The sequence below is a fragment of the Nymphalis io genome, chromosome 18, assembly GCF_905147045.1.
Source record: "Nymphalis io chromosome 18, ilAglIoxx1.1, whole genome shotgun sequence".
Lineage (NCBI taxonomy): Eukaryota > Metazoa > Arthropoda > Insecta > Lepidoptera > Nymphalidae > Nymphalis > Nymphalis io.
In genome coordinates, this window is record NC_065905.1 from 5411519 (window position 1) to 5433691 (window position 22173).

Below are 22173 nucleotides of genomic sequence, written 5' to 3' on the forward strand. Positions count from 1 at the left end.
AGAAATAAAAATGTTTGTTTTAAATATAATCTCTATGTATTGTTTACTGTATGAACTACGTTTTTTCCACACTAAAAGTATTAACTTTTCAATGACAGACTTGAACAGAAAGTCCAAATATATAATAATATATATCGACTTTCTGATTTATAATGTCCCTTGAAATATTTTAAAAAGAAACACGATGCTATCACTCTCCCACATAGACACAGCTTATAATATAATTTGTGTCCCTTATATATAAATTATTTAAAATATATAAATTATTAATATACTTATTATGTCATCACAATTATTCTCCCGCCCATATGCTATATATTAGGACTAAGATTAGGACAGCGCATAGTGTATATGCGCATAGCTTCGCGTGATAAAAAGATTCTGACGACTTTAATACCAACCCAACTTGAAAATGTATTCCTGAGTCGGCTCTTAGGAAACTATTTAAACATTAGTGCTGTAGTAGTTTAATTTAACAAATAAGTTATTTGTTATAATAATAAAGTTTGTCTGTAAACATATTTTTGGCATTCCATATATCTATAAATTAAAAAAAATTAAAAGTTTCTGGCTTTGTTCCCAAGTACGGTCACCCTATTCTTGATACTTTGCATATTGAAATCGTTATAGACACGTTTATCCTACTTCCATTACCATTTTAATTTACGAAACTATTTCGATAAAATTACACTTTGAAAAATAAACAATTTTCTATGTGAATTTATGACATGTTTACGTTCTTTTCTTGTATTGTAATGGAAGAACAAAGGTATGGGTATAAATTATTAATATAATAAAATACATATTAGAATAATGTTATTTTTAAATATATGGCAACAATTTAATTACCATACAAGACATAAAACTGAATGTGTGCAATGTTTTGCGATCATCTAATATATTTGAAAAGCGTATATACACATACTACATACGTACTCGACATACCTAGTACCTGCTCGTATTACAAATGCAAGAGTACAAATCAATAATTGTTTCATTTTTACTTTGGATTCGTCCAAAGTAAAAATAAAACAATTATTGATTTTTATTATTGAATTATTGATTTATTTGTACTTGAATCCTGGTGCAACACCAGATTTTTTAAATGATTATGAACTTTTAAGAACTTATAATACATGAATGCAGTCAATGGAAGAAGAAAGTGTTAGTTGCATGATTTTGATAAGATTTTGTACGAAATTTACTTAAACCCAGAAGCACCACAGATTTTTTTCCTCGTAACAATACAACTCATGAATCAAATATTCTTATATAAATATTTATCTTATAGACGTAATTTATATAATTTTTAGAATATACCGGAATTATTGTTTGTATTTAAAAGCTGGAATATCTTCTCCTGCTACGATGACAGGAGCCGATATGATGAGGATGATATTTCAAAAGATAAATAAATAAGAGTAAATAGAAAATTAGTACGTAATAAAGCTACCGGCTGCAGTCATTAATTAGGTTAGGTATAAAATTTAAAATATATTTATCATACATTAATCAACAACGCTTGGAAACCCTAGTCGTATTATGAATTTACGCGTCCATTGTTTGTTTTCATTCACAAGCGTTCGTAATGCCGGATTTTTTTGTTACATGGCGCTTTAAATAGTTTGTTTGGTAAAGCGTGAGAATTTGAAAGGGCATGTCAACGATACGTCGCTGATTTAAGTTTGTGAACATAACTTGACTCTACTCTACTGTACTCAAATATCGTATAAGTGGTCACCGCGGCAAATAGATATTTGGATTATAAGAAATATTATAAAACCAATGAGCCATCCTTGGGAATTAAGATGTTAAGTCCCCTGTGCCTGTGCATTAGCTCACTCACCCTTTAAATATATAATAAGTAGGTACTGCTGTTTGCAGATAGAAAATACGATGAGTGGGTGGTACCTACCCAGGCAAGCTTGAACAAAGCCCTACCAAAAAGTCTAAGTATTTTCGCAAGATCCAATTGTAGAAAAGGATTTCTAAAACAATTAAGTTAGATGAATTATATGTTGAAGAATATTGTGTGCATAAGGAATATGTATAAGGAAGTATTCGTAAATGTTCACTTAGCTTTAAAATATATTTTTTAAAAATAAAAAAGTATTGTAAACTATTTTACGACAGCCAAAACGATTAACTCACAAAATTCACAGATAAGATAAACCCACGTGTGGAACAAGAGTCTGCAATATGTCATTTTTTTATTTCACCCCTGCCGATTTTACAGCTGTTCTTATATTTTGCGATTTATTTACATCTGTATTAAAACATGCTAGTATAAAAATCTATTTACCAATATAATATTTTCTACTCATATAGTTCAAAATTAAGAAACTACACATTTTAATAACAACATTTTAGTTTTTTTATTTGGTTATAACTCTTTAGGCAAGAACGCGCAAATCTTAACCGATGATCGTGGGTTCAAACCCGGGCAACCAATGAATTTTCATGTGCTTAATTTGTGATTATAATTAATCTCGTGCTTTACGGTGAAAGAAAACATCGTGAGGAAAACTGCATGGGTATAATTTCACTGAAATTCTGCCATATGTCTATTCCACCAATCAGCACTGGAGCAGCGTGGTGGAATAAGCTTCAAACCTCCTCAAAAAGGGAGAGGAGACCTTTAGCCCAGCAGTGGGACATTCACAGGCTGTTGCGAAACTCTTTAGTATAGGAAATGGCCTTAATTAATTAATTGTGTAATAATCTTTTACCCACATACGCCAAAAACATAAATACATTTAAAGTAGTGGCTGTTTAACCGTTTTTAATTAATATTTAAATATGATATAATCACAATAATAATTTTAAAAAACAAAATGTAAAGAACGAAAAAGATAAAGCCAAAAAGGTTTTTTCTCCGAGTCGCTCCTTGTACAAAAATAACATTAAATATAATCTATGCACACTCATATGCAATCACTCACACGTGTTGAGACTCTTGAACATTACGTGAACACCTAACGAACCCTTCTGGCCAGTAAAATGTTAAAGCTCAAGGTAATTTATGGAGCACTTATAAACACGGCACAGCTACAAGTTTCCTTTAGAGTATATAGTATAATATTAGCAACTCGATTACTGCTAAAATTATTTAATATACAAGAGAATAGGTTAAAAGTAAAACTTTATATCGGTTCGTAAGTGAGATAGCGCGCGTTTTTAAAGACGAACAAAAAGAAAATATTTAAAATCTCATTAGTAAATTGATCAGGGTGTTTGCAAGAATTAGCTTTGTCATGGTGCAACCACCCACGTTTCTTAAATTTCAATTTCACTTACTTGTTACGTAAAAAAATGATTTATAATTAAAATAATATAGTAATAAGAACGAATGAGTGCGACTTTAAACATTGTACGCTACCAATAGAGCTGTTCTGCAAGAACAACCTCGAATAGCAGATCACTACTTACTTACTTTTCAACATTTCACGAGTTATACATGAAGTTAGTTCTTACAGATACAGCACTGCAGTCTACAATGGAAATCTTCATCGAATCTCAGGTAATATATTTTTTTAATAAAATATAAGTAATACATGTTATCTAAAACTATTATCCATAACTATCGTTTAACGTTACACACAGATATTATAAATCAACAATTAGTACGAGCATACGTAGCTCTCACGCACGTCGTCCGTCCGTCGCCTAATTACTACAAAAAATGCCGCCCACCCCGCAGCCCATTAATCTGCATTGACATGTTATGTATCGCAAGATTTACGACTTTCAGATCCGTCGGGGATGGGCTATTTGCGTTTGTCATATTTTGTTTGGATCATTTAATGATTGTTTGATTTTGTATGCGTGTGTTTAGCCCTTTGAAAGACTTATCAACTTTTAAATTAGGTATTGAATGATGAGTTGGAGACATTCATTAGAGGTGATTTAATTTTAAATATACGGCATAAGCAAGCGATTTCTGAGAAATGCATGTACCTGTTTTAATAAAGTAACTAACAGAAACAAAGCAAAGTCAATCAAATCAGATTTTGTATATTTAGCGCTTTAGAAACATAGAATTCGCGTGTCAGTCATCGAACGGCTGCGCTCACGCATTTGTGCTGACTGATAGATGAATGAACCCGTTTCTAATGTATCTTTGAGAATTATTGGAATAATTTAAATTAGTTATATAATGTTAAACTATATATATCGTAAACTATAAACAATATCATATTAGCATATATCAGATATATATATATATAGTAGTTAGTTTGTATTATTTAAAAATTAAATGATACAAAAATTATGGGAAGCTATTCAAAACATGGAACAAAATAATTCTTCAACATCAACATTATTAAGTAAAATTACAATGAATGATTTTGTAATTTTAAAAATGTGTTAACTAACCAAACTACTGGTGTTAGCACCATAAAAATTTTGGTACTGGTTCATTATAGATGAGCTCTAAGGGACGATTTTTTAAAAATTGACCCATATTGTAATGATAAAGCAATGCAATGTAAGATAAAGCATATGTAGTTTCTCGATTAGAACGATTTTTTTTAGTTGAATTCGAGATTGCATGTCAATCGTCACACCGATGCGCTCGCGCAATCTCGTTGACGGATAGATGAATGAACCACGTCCATACGTGACGCGACCGATGGGATGAGGCCGTTAAATATGATTGGAATCAAGGTTCCGCATAGAAGAATAACATATGTGTTAGTAGTATAGATATTTGTCTATGTGCTCTTGCGTGCGTTTTCTTTTATATAATTCAAACTAACTCGTATATGAAAATTATTTTAACATAAGAGTTGCGAATGTAAGCGAAGACTTCAAAAGAAACTTATTTTAAAGTAGACTAGCAGACTTCAAAAGAAACTTATTTTTAAGTAGATTTCTACGGTAGCTATAATTTCGTTTTCAACGGGAACGAGTACAATGATTTTATTTTTGTCAATATATTGTATGGATACATATATTATTTAAAATATTTATGTAAAGTTTTATAGTATGCTTTTTAAAGTTTCAATTATATCTACTCCACATAGCGACATTCCGTTAACACTGACACTTCACACGCGGTTTCGCTCGCGTCACAATTCAGTATTGCTAAATAACAATTTGCCTAGTTCTTTCTTCAATAATGAAAGGTTTTTCATCCCCTTTTTCACCCTAAGGGTTAAACTTTTAAAAATCCTTCCTAGTCCTAAGCTTTTTACACATAAAAGGAATCTATATGCAAATTCATGGTTCTCGTCAGTGCTCATCCCAGGAGTTTGCAGTCATTTATTGTTTTATATATAAATATTAAAGTAAAGAATAACTGTAGAACATTTACACCGATACATATAAAACTATTTGGGCTTAATAGATTGTTGTTATATTTATTATGTGTAATGAATTGATTGACGGACAAGCGATCTTTTTTCATATGTATTTTTATGTTTACTAAGATGTCTGGACACTGCATATAATATTTTGTATTAAATGACATAACTTTAATATAAAAATTAAATAAAAATATGTGGCATGAATGTTTTGTTATTAAATAAGCAGAATCTATTTAGCTAACGTAGGTATTTGTAAATATGCATCGAAAATCTAAATAAAAGATAAATTCAAAGCTTTATAAGTATCTTATTTTAATATTAATGATCTACTTTTGAGAGGAAACAGATACCTAATTTAATTCTTATACGAAACAAATTAAATTGCAACAAAATTTCTAATATAAAACCAAAATTATCAAGTTGACAGATATATTTTACTGGATAAAAAAATACCTTGAATTAGTAACTTGCACATTTTCTGATAAAATTATACATTTAGCAATTTTGAAGGCTTTAAAATAATAACCTTACCATTAAATTTATATTCACTTAAATTGTAATTTATATTATGTCCTAGCTACGTCTATTACGGCATTGTATCACTCATCGAAAAATTAAACACTTAGACATTTCAAGCGCCGCACTTTTAACACCTATCGTTACTCATTAAAGCACCTTAATAAAAAAACGGTGACACTGACCGTCCATCTGGCGTGGCTGGTGCCAGTCGTCGCGCCAGTCCTGGCCCTCCATCACATATCCTCTGGCAGGCGATTATTTTTTCAATGGGTCGCGATAAATCAGTTTTCTGTACGTTAATCTTGCGCGCGCGTACCGCGGCGCGAGGCGAAGACTTCTGTCGTCGGCGCGCGCTTGCCACCACGCCGCCCATTCCCGCCTACCGCCCAATGCGGCGGGCTTTATTCTCGCCTTTATTTATTTTAATGTGAGTTATTATGTACGCTGTTCTGTATTGACTGTAGGCTTAATAACTCACTATCTATATGTTGTGAGAATGAAATCACTGTTTATTGTCATTATAAATACCTAGTGTACCATACATATAACAAACACCAGCAATATATTGAGGTAAAAATTCGAAGTTTAAATGCAAGGTGGCGTGTTTTTTTATTGTTTTTTTTTTATTATAAAGATTTTACTATTAAGCTAACAAGATTATGATTAAAGAAATGAATAAGTTCAAATAAATAATATCTAAAGCCTGACAGAAAAACGTGGTAAGTGTTTAACTTTATATTTTAAAGGTATTAAATTTTCCATTTTGAATAACCACCTATTTACCATCACATAATCCAACCATACGTATTTATATTTTTTCTAAAAATACCAGTTTATAATTATGTATAGGAGTAATAATATATTATATTGATAATAATATAAAAGGAAGTGAAGTTAAACAGTAATTTTACCGATATATAAAAAACAGCTTCAAAGAGATTTCGATAAAAAAACAATAATCCATCGCACTCCTACATGTTCGGAGTAAATACATGTACTTAGACGTTAGCGAAAACCATTAATTCGAGGCCACATTGCTCTCACAAAACATACAATGCCTACTGTTTATTTTTGAAACGTTTACCTGTACTAGATATAATTGCGTTAACCATGAGTTTTTAATAAAAAAACGGGATATATTAGGCCATTACAGGCCATAACAACAAATGAACCGAACGACATCACGTCTCTAGTGCGGTTCTACAAGAAATAACTCGTGAAATGTTGAAAATCGACATATGCTGATGCGCTGTTTTGATGCTTGTATCCTTTGAGTGCAACAATTATTTTACAGCCAATGTCGCAAATCACTTTCTGATATTTCACGATAATTTTTGTGTTGAATATCGAAAAGTACAAAATACACAGCGTCACTGCCCTGCCAGCCATGGGGCTATGGGAAACAAGATTTTATTATACCTTGTGTCTATAATCATACAGACTCACTTATTACCTATTTAAACAAGGACGTAACAAGACAAAGCTAGCTAATGGGTGAGGTGATGAATGTGTTTTTTCTACCAAGACAGGTCTGGACAATGCAGAAAAGCCCTACCACTGGGGATTTGATTGAATAAGACAGTACACGCTAGTACTACAGTACACGCCTACTTACGTGACTTTATATTATATCTTAACCTTTAAATGTCAACAAGGGTGTATTCGTTCTATACAATGCAAAGACCGGACTAATAATAAAATACTGATTTATAATAAACATAATTCTTTGGAAAACATCCTTTCTATTAAAAGGGAACATTCTCACCTAAAGCAAAACGTCTGGTCAACATAAACGTAAAAAGAACCGAAATAACTAAGTATTATACTGCAGCCGGGTCTATCAACACTTGGCATAAACAATAGCATCCCAAAGCCAGACTGCCAGGCGATGCAGTTACCTACATGTTCAAATAGGATACACACGTACCAACTATAAAAATGTTAATTATTACATAATTAACGTCCATAATAGTTTGTAGTCTTTATACATTCGATAAGTGCTTGTAGGAGCCTACTTGTATAAATTATATTTTGATTTTAAAGGTTTATAATCTTTTACCTATTCACGTTCAAAAGTGAGTTTTTCCAAATCCAATTTTTTTTTATGTTCAAACTGAATAGCAGTTTGCACCATCGATCGGAAGATTATATATTTGTGCTATTCTTCTTGATTTTTTTTTGTTACATTATACAAAATTAATATAATTTGACTAACAATTTATATAAGTTAATTTTTTTTTCCAAAAAAGTGTCCAAAAGTATTCTTTATTTGTTTTAAATCTACCGAAAAAACGTAGATTCAGATTTAAGAAAGTATGTAAAGAACATAGGTACAACTTTATGTTTTTTAATTATTATTTTTTTACATGCTTATACATGGTGTTTTTTTATAGAATTGGTAGGCGGACGAGCAAATGGCCAATCTATTGTATATACAATGGCATTGTAAGAGATGTTAACCATCGATTACATCGCCAATGCGCCTTGGGAACTTAAATGTTATGTCCCTTGTGCCTGTAATTACACTCACTCACACTTCAAACCGAAACACAACAATACCAAGTAGGTACTGCTGTTTTAAGGTAGAATATCTGATGAGTGAGTAGTACCTACCCAGACGAGCTTGCACAAAGCCAGTAAATGGTACCTTCATTACGTAGTTTTTGGTCATCTGTACGTAAGTTTAAAACGTAGGTACCTTGGAAATATTAGTCAATATTTTATCTTATAAAAGCATTGATATAGTTAAAATCAAAATCGCTACTTCACAAATATTTATGATCAAAAAATCTTAAATTTATTATTTTATTTTTTGTAAAAATATATTGGCAACACATCTCCATCACATCGCCTAGGTACCATAAACTATAGAATTCTAGTATCTGCTCACGGCTTTACTCGCTTGTAAGAGTCCGTGCCTTTTAAAGAAGCATGTGTGAGTATATGTTTAGTATGATATGTCCTTTTCTGTAACCCCTGACAATGTATATGCATAATTTCAAGATGATCGATTGAGTAGTCAAGACATAAAGTGTAACAAACTAACTTTTTAACACTTTCGATTTCTACCTAGTATTAGAAGATAAATAACTTTTCGTGGTAATTTTAAAATCTTTAAACCTAAAGTACTCAAAATTTGTAAGTACAATGGAACATGTTTTAAATTATTATTAATTAATCATGTTAATCACCTAATTTTACAAAAAATAACAGTATAAATCTTTTACCTATTAATGGTCTGTCCATTTGGTTATTCACTTTTTGATAAAAGCATAAATTTAATTTTTATACCTTTTAAAATTATTGCGAACTCTCTTATCCTCAAGATTTACAAAATATTTGTTTTTATATAACATCTAAGTAAGTAGTAATAAAGTAATGTTTAATTGTCCAATTTTCCAATTGTGTTAGAAATTTAGGAATAGTAAAACGTGAGAAAGTCTAGCCTGCATATCGGCTTGGGCTATAGGTATATGCTTTACTATGACAATATATTTTAGAATAAATACAAACATTCAGCTTTCCCAGTTCACTGACGAACACAAAATTATTTTTTTATATAAACACAAATATCTAGCCATTATTTTATTATTGCATTTATGCATATAACATAGGGGTAATCAAAGCTTATAATTTTTATATAATACTTATTTATTTTATTTCAAAATATAAAAAAAACGTGTATCAATATATTATTAAATGGCACATACTAAACGGCACTGAAAACTATTTTATTGTAGCTATTCCTGATGACAATATTATATTAAAACAAGAGACTTTATATCCCGTTAAATATGTTTAGTAAACAAACTTATTATATATCTTAAAACAAGAAAATCAAAACAAATTAAAAAATAAGTAAGTTTGTTTTTTCAAGAATTTTACCCAATACGAATTAGCTACAGAGCTACGCAATGGGCGTAACTTATTGTCTCTGTTCCCCTTAGACAGAACAGGGTATGCAGGAGCGAAACAAATATAGAATGGGCGGAGCAAAGAGATGCCGATTCAAGATCATCCCACGCGACGCAGTTTAACGGTGTTTGAAGTCTGAATACTCAGTGTAAAGAAATAAAACTTAACGTTTAATGATTCAGAGAATTGCTTCGGCCAGAGACGCTAATAGATTGCCATTCCAACAACTCTTTTATATTACCGTCGTATAGTTAGATATCTGTGAAATGACAATGTAGTAAAACAATTATCTCTCTGTTTTCCATGAATATGTTATTAATTAAGGCTTTAGCGAAACATTTTATTTAAATTCCATAATAACATAAATAGAAGCCGTATATAAAACATTATTATCCCAAAGAAAAAAATACTTTTTTTTTAATACAGAGGCTAGCTCTTGACTGTTATCACACCTGATGGAAAGCGATGATACAGCCTAAGGTGGAGCTCTTAAGAATATTTTCACTTGTAAAAAACATAAAATATTAAGCAAAATAAAAAAAACTATTTAAATAAGACAAACAATTCAAAACATATTTTATTCAAGTAGGTAAATACTTACTGTTACTACCATTTTTGAATCATCATTTTACAGGTTCATTATGGCAACTAAACTTGGAAATGCCACAAGATCGGAAATAATTTTCTGTAAAAAAGAACATACAAGAACTTGGATACAACAACGTCTACCCTACCAAATTCTTAGTAGTTACGTGCGTATAACTTTGAGAGCTCAGAAACGGAATCAGATTAAATATTTTATTTTTATTTTACCTACACTCCCTATAAAATAAATAAGCTTTACAATTAAGCAATTTTGAATGATCACCATTTTAACTCTATCACCGTTTCGGAAAACAATCTATAGCGAGAAGAAATAATAAGAAATTCGCGAGTTTTTCTTTTGAAAAAAAAACATATTTACAATTTGGTGAATATGTTTTTATAGTTTAAATCAAAGCACCATTATCCTTATTTATCTTATGTGGTAAGTATATACATACTGCAAGAAAATTAAAAAAAAAATAGGTGTAAACTATACAGGAAAATAATATAAGAAGTTTCTTTTCTGTTAATGGCAGACTAAACAATTCAAGAATGAAATTATAAATATGGTATTATTGTCTAAAGGACTCAAGAAGATTCAATCTAAATTCCACAGCTAAGAACATCGACGCAAAGTAAGTTATTCAAGTTATTCTATGAAGAGTATATATACGGCATTACATGACTTGAAAAATCCATAAACCTTCTACTATCGGATAACAAGTGCCATAAAAACCTACACCCCAACGTCATCAACATTTTTCATTTCTCATGCGTACAACCAAAATGTGATATTCCGCTCTTTGATTTTCCTGAGCAGAATCCGAGTTCCTTCAAGGGAAAAATAAATAAAAAGGCGTCTGCCAAGCAAACGCGTTCCGTCTTAGACTGCTTCACTACTTACCATGAGGTATGATTCTGGTCATACGTAAGCATATAGACAATAGAAAAAAGTCTTGAAAATATATTTCTGGAAGATATCAGAAATCTGTCTTACAGCTATTTTTTGTCGTTCTATCCCACTATAATAATTATAGTAGGTACCTACTTAGAAGCAGGTACCAGGTAAATTCAAAGTCAAAGTTGCATATCACATTCTGACACTTCACAATCGTGTTCGGCGATGAATATCGAGTTTGTTCTTACAAAACATCTCTACGGAGCTGACATCCGTCTCGTCTCTGTAGACAACGACAGTATTTTATTACTATAATATATATATATATATATATAATAGACGGGCAAATAAAGAAAAAACCTTTTATTTTATGTATGTATCTTTATGATCTAAATTTTTTTATAAATAAGTACAAACCCGGGCAAGCACCACTGAATTTTCATGTGCTTAATTTGTGATTATAATTCATCTCGTGCTTTACGGTGAAGGAAAACATCGTGAGGAAACCTGCATGTGTCTAATTTCACTGAAGTTCTGCCACATGTGAATTCTACCAACCCACATTGGAGCAGCGTGGTGGAATAAGCTCCAAACCTTCTCCTCAAAAAGAGGAGAGGAGGCCTTTAGCCCAGCAGTGGGACATTCACAGGCTGTTATGGTAAGTACAAATTTATCTATAATTATTAATTACACTTTATGCACATTATGCACGTATTGACCTATGCACACTGCGCGTTTAGTGCCTACTTACTTACTGTACTTTAATCTTACCTTCCTACTCAATATTCGGCAGATAGTTATCTGACTAAACTAAAACGAACTAAATACTAGTAAACTAACTAGATAAAAAGATGCTTGGAACAGTAGTTAATTTACCTACAAAATGATGCGCTTGAATCATATGAATAAATTATTCATTATATATATAATTATAATCCAAGTAAATAGGTACATAATATACGTGTAATTAATAATTATAGATATATATATTGACTGCCTCGTTGGTCTAGTGGCTTGATATAAGGCCGCAGACCCGGAGGTCCTGAGTTCAATTCCCAGGCCGGCCAATAAAAAGTTATTGGGTTTTTCTCTCAGAATATTTTCAGTAGCAGCCCGGAATCTGAAAGTTGGAAGTGGATACACTCCCGTGCCTCGGAAAGCACGTAAAGCCGTTGGTCCTGCGGCCTGAACTCTTTCCGTTCGTGTCGGATTGTCATCTCATCGGATTATGAGAGTTAAGGAATAGATAATGCACCTGTGTTCGCGCACACATTTGTGCACTATAATATCTCCTGCGTAGTTGGCTAATCTCTCTTGAGATTGAGAATTGGCCGCCGTGGCCGAAATCGGTCTGGAGGACTTTAATTAATATAATTTTTATTATTATATAATTATAATCCAAGTAAATAGGTATATATGTGTTATTTTGCAGTAAAATTTTATTCTCAATTTTCTATCGAGGTTTGCCCATCTCACCTACTGAGTAAACAAAACCGAAATAACATTTATGATAGTAACACTCAGTGCATTTCCGTAAAGAAAAATCGACGTTGTATATTTACATTTATAGTGAAGGCGACGACAGCGCTAACGACGCCATCTTCCTGCCGCGCATTTGTCTGTCAACGGACACTCGGTTGCGCGCCGGATGCACCGCCAGAAAAACATTCAGAAACTTGTGACGATCTTTCTACTAGATATCTGGACGAGATGGATTTTATTCTAAATTTAATTTGTTTGCATCGCTAATTACGTAATTGTTTTGAAAGCTATTTTAAATAATGATTTATTATTATTAAACAATTTTATGACAACTTTACCTATGTATTAATATTTGCGTATTACTTACAACAATATGCATCGTTTTATAAATTCACAGTGAACGATTATTTACTCGAGGACAGGTTCTTATACCCTAACTCCTCATAATCCAAACGACATGAAATAGGTACGATCCAACCAAAGGTAGATCAGGCAAAATTACATTTTTTCCATGCTTTCCGATGCACGAAAGTTAAGCCGCTAACTTCCTGATTCTACTTTATTTGCTTGATCTACATTTCAAATCCTATGATCATACAAACGAGTCCAGACTGAACGCACAAAATTTTTTTCATAATTTTTTCATTACTAGGTTTCGCCCGCGGCTTCGACCGCATGAAGGAGAAAGAGAGGTATTTAGTACCGTATGTTCTTTACTGTATCCCTAACAACTTGTATGTAAAATTTCATAATGATTTATTCAGTAGTTAAGACGTGAAAGCGTAACAAACAAACTGACTTTCACTTTTATAATATTAGTTAAGATATATACTTTTCTTTTCTACATGTTAAGCTTTTGTATTAATGTTAATACAACCTAATAAATAAGAAAGAAACAATACAATAAAGCGAATTGTTATGAATTCCTAATTAATTATTACCGATGAAAGAACAAAAAATTTAATTGTAATTATATTTGTAAATCACCTAATTTTTATTATAATTATAATCTATAAATTATCATAATCATTTATAAATTTATAAACGTGTACCTGAAGCTCTTCACAAGTCTTTTTATTAATTGATTTGATTTATAAATATGGACACCCTTTTTATCTATGCATGTTTTTCAAACAATGTCGACTTTCATATAACTTTTGGAAGAGATCGTAAAAAGCTAAACGTTATCAGATGCTTTAAAAACGGAGAGTACCGACAGATAGTTAATTATGTAGAAAAAAAATATATAATTAAAAAAAAATCTACGAAATAATAGTAGTTTTGTTTCTATTGTCATAATTACTGACAGCGGTTATCTATTTCTAACTTGCTTAGGTTTATTTTCTTCGTCACATGGGAGTATAAAGCAAAATTGCTAATCTTTTATTTGATTGTGCATGCGTCAATCCAGTTCAAACTTAAGAGTAAAATATTGTTTGTAAATCTAAATTTTATTTCCAAGTGTTGTGTTAGATTAGAAATAAAAAAGAATAAACTTTTATCGATATAAAAAATTCACAAAATGGCCTCTAATCTTCACATTCTTTTAATTTATACTTGTATTGCTATACCTATAGAAGCAAAGGAAACTAATTTGATATTGAATTATATTTACAAATAATCGACGACTACCTCTCGCTCAGGGGGAGGGGGCTTATAAAACCCTTCCGTTATATTTTAATAACAATAAAAAGCGCTTACTACATTTCCTTTTCGCGAAAAACAAGATCTCCTGTTGCATGTCACCCATAATTCAAACATATATTTGTTTCTTAAATTAGTAGCAACGGCTCTAATCTAAAGGAAACATTGTCTGCATTGCTAACATAATAATTATACCTAACCTACAACCGACATTCGCATTGGGCCAATTTCCAAATCAAAGGGGTGATTAATAAACAAAGTCTCACCTTTTATCAGGAGAGGAGACCAGTAGTTTTATATGAACTTTATTTTTAACCTTTGATTTTTATAAACATTAAAGTTATCAAACTCCATTTATTGAATTATAAAAGTATATTTTTAACAAGCACAAGGCACATCTAATAGAAAGTGACTCCCACCGCCTACCGCCGACGTTCGAATGATCAGAGGATGGTGGACGATTAGTATTGCTGGACTATTAGGAAAAATTAGCCTCTTTAAGGATCCTCAGTCCTACCGGCAGGGAAAAACCGCAGGCGGGCTGATTCTACAGAGGTTATGCGAGGCAAAAAATACCTTAAAAATGTTTGCCTGTTGCGGAATGCCAGATATCGAGATAGTGTCAGTGAATTTAATAACATGCATTTTGATGATTTTAACCCACAAATTAAAATAAAAACGATGCTCGGTGTATAATTATAACAGTTTAATATGCAATAAATATACATATACAATGAACTATATTTTTTCAAGGTGCTTATTATTTTTATCTGTGCAAAATATAGAGTGTCATAAAGCTATCGTCGCGGTTCAGGTGAACGGCCGCAGTGCGCGTGCGCGACGCACGTCGTTCGCAACATGTCTCCCATATTTCCGTCATCGATGCGTCTGATGCGCGCCAAAATAAGATTATTGGAAATTTGACACAAAACGTCAGACAGGGCTACCAAATCAAATGATACCAACTTAATATTATTCTACGAAATTTTGTTTGACTGGTATATAATAATTACCAGGTACCTATTATATAATTTTTACATTATTTTCAGCGCTACATTCGCTGAAGTAGAGTTCAGAAAATAGATATAGAATAAACGTGAAATATCCTTTAACGTATACTATTATTAACTAGTCAAAACATATATCAGACACTTTTTCATCAAAGTTAGCAATACCTAGTCACGTAAACTAAATTCAGAGCCGCGGCAGCTTGTAGGTTTCCAATTATTGACCAGCAAATATTAGTTCGCCATTTAATTAAAATATGTATTACTCACTTCTTCTTCTTCCTAGTATTTCTCCAACGCCAAAAGGCCGTGGCGTTACTTGCAGGCTCGTTCTATTTTGGATGGCTTCTTCTATCAGTTCGTTACTCTTAAACAATAATGTAAGTGGTAGCTTTATATTTAGTTTAAAAATAATAATTAAATACTTAATAAATTATGATTTAAACAACGGACATAAACAAACCACAACATGTTCACACTGCTAACCCTACGGTTACTTTACGATCAAAACTCTACATACACTGCCCAATACCGATGACGCATTTAAATGGCCCTCAATATTTTTGGTTCTACAAGAACTATTTTTATTAGCCTTCATATAAACGCAATAATCTCTATAGATAGGAACGTCTCTAAAAGGAATTATTAACTTCATCTACCTACATTAATATCTATTTTTGTACTTTTTGAAGATAAAAACATTTATTTATCCATTTTTGACTGGTAGCTTCAAAAATTCTACCGCAAAACAGCAGTACTTGGTATTGTTGTGTTGCGGTTTGAAGGGTGAGTGAGCCAGCGAAATTACAGACACAAGGGACTTAACATCTTAGTTTCCAAGGATTCTTACAATGCCAATGTATGTGAGCAAGGTGACCACTTACCATCAGGTGGCCATTTGCTCGTCCGCCTACCTACACTACATAAAAAATCTAAATAATATAAAAAATGGTAACTACTAGATGTAGCTACCATTAACCATATAACCAATTACCAATTAAATTTAAGGAAAATAACTCTTTATAAAGGTTTAAAACAAAGTATTTGGTCACTTGTTTCCTGTAAACGCTGCTATCTTATTTAAGAAGCTCGTAAGACAACTTCTCCAATTTGTATAAAACACTAATAACACTAATATATATAATTTAAATTATTATTATTTAAATAATCATAATACCTTATTAGATATTTTTGGAGTTAGTGCTCGTTAAGGCTTACAATAAATCTGCCGAATTTGAACCAATTAATTGTAAATGAAATCATTTTAAATTAAAGACATACCTGAGCTAAACGATATTAATTAATTCAAAAGATACGAATTAATTAAATTAAGACAGCCTAGAAAATCGAATGAAACTCGGAAATAATAGAAAATTCTTAATTTTTTTAATTGCATAAACTGGAATATATGGCCAATACGTTATGAGAATATATTACTTATAAAAATGCTGCATAATATATCCAGCCTTTTTTACCTTCCGGTGAAAATATACATTGTAATGTATTCAAATCTAAATAGCTTTACCTAAATTCTAAATTTAACTTGTGTTGCTTGCTCTTTCTATATTCAATTCATATGTATAAATACCTATGTCACGAATAGAGGGTTTAAAGTATATAGGTACGTCAGGTTTGTTATACCTTTTCTAGCGGCTTTTGTTCCTAAACTAATAGATAATCCCATATTTTATAAATAAATGCATCATATAGTTGAAAAGCTGCTGATGAAAAATAATTTTAATGTGCACATATTTGACTATACTTAATCATCCATTTTTTTTAACGAAAATTCTAAAAACTACTTCAGCTACAAGAGGTTCTGCTACAAAATCATATTTCTTAAAGTTCAAATTAAAAACAAGTATTCTAGAGTTTTCTTACAATTCAAGGAGTTTTTTCTCTATATATATTAATTATAAATCTAATATTGAAAATGTTGGTATCTAAACTTAGTAAACATTATTGTAACCAATTAAAGGAAACGCCATCTATTTTATTGCAATAGCAATAACCAAATATTTATTATTTTTCCATCGTTAGATGTCTCTAGTAATTTTCAATTTAACAATTAGAAGGTTTTTTTTACAACGTAATGACCTAAGATAATAATGTCAAATAATATTAAAATACGTTCATATTAATAACGTTATTTAAATATTCTTTATCTACCAAACAAAAATATTATGTGAGAATGTTATAAATATTTTTTCTATATGGCAACAAAAATTGTTTTCGCAAGATACTAGTGAGCATCATGAAATTTATTTTGATTGCGAAATTGTCATATAATTAGTGATAGACGTTAAATCAGTGTTTTACAAAAAGTGTTATGTTTTACAAATATTAATATTCGCCATCCAAGTGGAGCTCTTAAAGAAATTGCTTGCCATGGCCGGCCCGTCCGACGGCGACCCCGACGGATGGGTCGAGTTCTGCGAGCGTCAAGCTAAAACCGCCGCTCAGGACTTCGCCAAGGCTTGCTTACAATATATTCAAACGGGCACCGGTGAAGTTGCAGCACGGCCGATATCTCAAAAGGAATTTCTTAAGAAATTTGTAGAATGTTTTTCAGAACAGTTCGATTTTGAATTTTGTAAGCTGAAAACGCAATACAAATTACCAAACGGCACTCATACGGGCCACGATGAAAGCGATTATTCTGAGGATACGGACTCTCCTAAAACTCAACACAAACCGTTTTTCCGCAGATTGTCTTTCAAAGGTTTGCGTCGGGGTAAGGGTTTGTTTCATAAACAGCATTCTGACGAAGTAGAATTGTCGTCCAATTTAAATAAACATAAGACTAAATTAGCTAAAATAGTTGTGGAATGTAGAAAAGAGGGGCTCGTTAATTATTTAACTCCAGAGAGCCTTGAACAACCAGGAGGGCCACAAAAATGGGAAAAATGTAGACTAGCTCTTGTAAAAACTGTTGGTGGCTATATGTTAGAGTTTTATTCACCCCCAAAATCACAAAAACCTAGAAGTGGGGTATTCTGTTTCTTGATATCAGAGGCAAGAGAAACTACTGCATTGGAAATGCCTGATCATGAAAATACATTTGTCTTAAAGGTGAGTGTTTACAAGAAAGTCATTTATTTAACAAAAGCTGGTATTTAAAATATTTGCATACTAAGTAGTGATTTAAATTTATTCCAGGCTGACAATAATATGGAATATGTAATTGAAGCTGCTGATGTAGATGATATGAAGTCATGGCTAGCCACCATAAAATATTGTATGAGATCAGCTCCTACAACTCAACCACCTCCAGAGGCTTTAGCAGGCCTACCAGAACCAGCACCACCTGATCTGCCACCAAGAAGAGATTTGCCTTCTAGTACAAGTAATGTAGACTTAGCAACGGATACACCAGAAGAGGCTGAGTTAGGTAAGCATTCACGAACTGATTTTTCAATAATTGACAAATTTAACCAATCATGTGCTCTAGTTATAAAAGAAGTTCATTTTATATTGCTCCCCATTTAAAATACTCTTTCAGATTAATATGGTTAATCAGTTTAAGGTTAATACAATGACTTATTAATAGTATACAATCACAAATACAAATTTATTTTCAGGTTCAATAGCAGAGGAAGTATGTGAGCCATCATCACCACGTTTATCTCTAGCAGAATGGCCATGGTTCCATGGTACATTAGCACGTGCTGCAGCAGCAGCATGTGTTCTAGCTGGTGGTGCAGCTGCGCATGGTTGTTATTTAGTACGACAGAGTGAAACAAGACGAGGGGAATATGTACTCACTTTCAATTTCCAGGTAATATTATGTGTGTTTTCTATGCATAAATTTTTCAGTTATATCGAATACTTTTGCTAAATAACAATTACTTGCATATTGCTAATGTACATGTTATATAAATTTATGCAAATTTCCCATAGGGCCGGGCAAAACATCTTCGAATGACCCTCAGTGATGCAGGTCAATGTCGAGTCCAACACCTGTGGTTCCCTAATGTACACGACATGCTCGAACACTTCCGAGCAAATCCAATCCCCTTGGAATCCGGTGGAGCTGCTGATGTCACACTAACGGAATATGTGGTTTGCCAGGACGGCAACCGGCAACAAGTGAGCCACTCACAAACGGTTTCCTAGTTCTCATGAATAAGCAGTTTTGTTAATTTAATGGTTATTATATTCTCTTAAAAAAGGATTTTCCCTGTTATGTGGAATATAGCTAATTTTCTTGGAATATAGTATTAAAAAAGAAAAAAATCATCAACAATTTGCTTAAATTTAAGCAAAACCCAGAAAGCTTTATAGTTGTGTGAAGAATATCATTAAGTATATATAAAACTGCTAATTCTATTCAGTAGTATTTATATTGCAAATAAAAATTAAGTATAAACAAAAATAAGTTTATTTTTGTTACTGAATTTTCATTTGTAATAAATTCATCTTTATTTCATAACTGAGCTGAGACAAAAAACACTGATTTATCAATAATTCTTTATAATTATTTTCTATTATTTAATAAAAACATTTGTATCAAGTTTGGTGACGTGAATGTCTATAGAGGCTTTTATCCCACCGAAAGTCTTCTTATATTTATTGTTTTATAAAAATATATGATATGTGTAACACACATACATTTGATGATATAATATATATACATTTTTAACAAAATTTTTGTCTCACTCACATCATTTATTCTGTCTAGATGACATTTTTGTGTACATATCTTGTTGCTATTAATGTTGTATTTGCCTAGTTGTTGTTTTTTTCTTAGCTTGTACATAGTTTCTTTTGCTCAGCATTCTTTGTGTTAATAATAGCAATTCCTATTTTAAGTATGTTTTGATTTTTACTAAAATGTGCTTTTACTATTTAAACTGTGAGTTATGAATAAAATCAACATAAAAACAGTTTTATATGTATAGGTGCCGTTAAGAGTAAAATTATTTTTTAATGGAGCTTGTAAATATAGGTTAGGTAATAATTGTAATGTGATAATAATTTTGGGAACATGATTTTTTTTTATCAAATTAATGTAACTGGAATTTTATCAAAACTATTGCCAATTTATTATTTTATTGATTAAAATCTCATTTACAAGTTACAAGCTTTACAATTACTTTTTATTCTGCTTTTTTACTTATCAGTAACATTTTATATACTATGACAAGAATATAATTGTCATTAAATATTATTATTATATTTCTTTTGTTTACCAAAAGCAAACTAAAAAAAAATTAAGACAACTGGTGCTGATGTTATACTGCCATACTTTTTAATAAAATAAAGCACTGTCTTGGAATCGTTTTGTTACGTAAAATTAATTTTTAAACAATAAGTAATTTAAAAATTATGTTATGTGTTATGATAGCTGTTCTTGTTATAAAGGCAATATTAGCGAGGTTTTTTTTATGTTATCAAGTTAGACTATTGATTCCTGGATATGCATTTTATTTATTGACACCTGTAAAAAATAATTATATTTATTAAGTAAATATTGTTATTAATGAAGACACTAGGATTATAAATTCTTTCTATTAATAAATAATAATCCCCTGTGGATTGGTTTACGAAAATAATAATATATAGATAGATGTATGTATCTCAATTAATGAGATGAACAAAGTGTTCAAATTTTCTTTAAACATACACTGATGAACAAACAGAGTTACTGAAATAAAATCTAAACAATATTTTACTCTATCAATAACGATTAAAGTCCTATAGGACTTAATCAGTATCTTTCAGACCCAACATTATAATTATATTACATGAAAAAATTAATGGAAGGTATTAGTTTTTGCAAATACTAATGCACACACACTCTTCATTAATTTTTATCATGATTCTGTTTGTAAAAATAAGCCTTTTTATACATAATAAGGTTTTATATGCATTGGACTTTTAAAGAGTATGTTACTGTCCTATTATAATTCATAATAATAAATTTATAATATTAATTGTTGTTAATATTTTGTACAAAACGAACTTATGTTCTTTCAAGCTTTAATCGTATTTCTTGGTTGTAAATTTTATTATTAAATCTTATTTTGCGAATGGCTTTGTTTTTTATTTTGCTAGATTTCATTTTAGTTGCCTGTGTTTGCTGTTACATATGTACATATTTCTACTGGTAAGTTCATTTCGACTCTTGCTTTTTTCATACTTTTGTTTGGTTATTTGTAATATCGATAATATTTTCTATCTTTATTATATAAAATGCAGTATAAAGTTCACTAAATATATTTAAATGGGCTAACACCATTACTGAGAAATAGTTACAGACTTTTTTTTATGTATATATCTTCAAAAGCTGGTTTAATTTATTGATTTGTTATGATTCTACGATCTATCAAATGCAGTCTTTGAGAACGAATATTTTCAGCTGGGTGTATCACACGGAAGCGATGTGCGCATGCGTCGAGCGGAACTCGAAGCGCTATTGGTTGCGAGCGGTGCCCACCACGACATACGTGCGGTAGACAACCAGTACGTACTCTGTAATCTACGTCCGTCGACATTAGATCGCAATGGCGCTGCATGAAGTAAGTCTAGTATTGATAATTTCGAACATTTTATATGTTTCTATTCGTTTAGTATGTACTGTCTTAATTTATTTTATTATTAATAACGTCTAAAATGGCAACATTAGTGCAATATTTCAATTCGATTGTATCTTTACCTACAACATTTAATGAAATTTCCTGTTTAATATTTAAATGTTTTTTATTTTAATTCACAACCGCTATCTAACGTATGTTTTTTATGTGCAATAGTTTAATGTGTATAAACAACTTAGCTAAAAAAAAATAATCAGTTATGTAAACATTTGTAAATCGAT

The 22173-nt window shown here is 31.2% G+C and overlaps 2 protein-coding genes across 4 annotated transcripts in view; one reads left to right on the top strand and one right to left on the bottom strand.

Annotated features, from left to right (window-relative positions):
• LOC126775291 (T-box transcription factor mls-1-like) overlaps positions 1–6192 on the bottom strand; it is a 28748-nt gene extending 22556 nt beyond the window's left edge. Inside the window, exon 1 of one of the 3 annotated variants that reach the window (XM_050497117.1) lies at positions 6008–6192. In XM_050497117.1, coding sequence (XP_050353074.1) covers positions 6008–6059 — 52 coding nt within the window. In that variant the 5' untranslated portion in view covers positions 6060–6192. The remainder of the gene's footprint in view (positions 1–6007) is intronic. The other 2 variants (XM_050497118.1, XM_050497115.1) reach the window with 2 other exon arrangements.
• Positions 6193–17590: 11398 nt separating this feature from the next.
• On the top strand, positions 17591–21920 carry LOC126775284 (SH2B adapter protein 1). The gene is made up of 5 exons (XM_050497102.1): positions 17591–18428; positions 18516–18747; positions 18938–19134; positions 19257–19445; positions 21718–21920. The coding sequence occupies exons 1-5, from the start codon at positions 17745–17747 to the stop codon at positions 21874–21876; spliced, it is 1461 nt and encodes a 486-aa protein (XP_050353059.1). The 5' UTR covers positions 17591–17744; the 3' UTR covers positions 21877–21920.
• Positions 21921–22173: the final 253 nt, after the last annotated feature.

What these genes read in the sequence shown, in the direction of transcription:
- LOC126775284 (XM_050497102.1), top strand. Translation starts at nt 17,745, where the DNA reads ATGGCCGGCCCGTCCGACGGCGACCCCGACGGATGGGTCGAGTTCTGC. An exon ending in ACCAGAAGAGGCTGAGTTAG is followed by an intron (nt 18,748 to 18,937) that starts GTAAGCATTCAC and finishes ATTTATTTTCAG; the next exon opens with GTTCAATAGCAGAGGAAGTA. An exon ending in TACTCACTTTCAATTTCCAG is followed by an intron (nt 19,135 to 19,256) that starts GTAATATTATGT and finishes AATTTCCCATAG; the next exon opens with GGCCGGGCAAAACATCTTCG.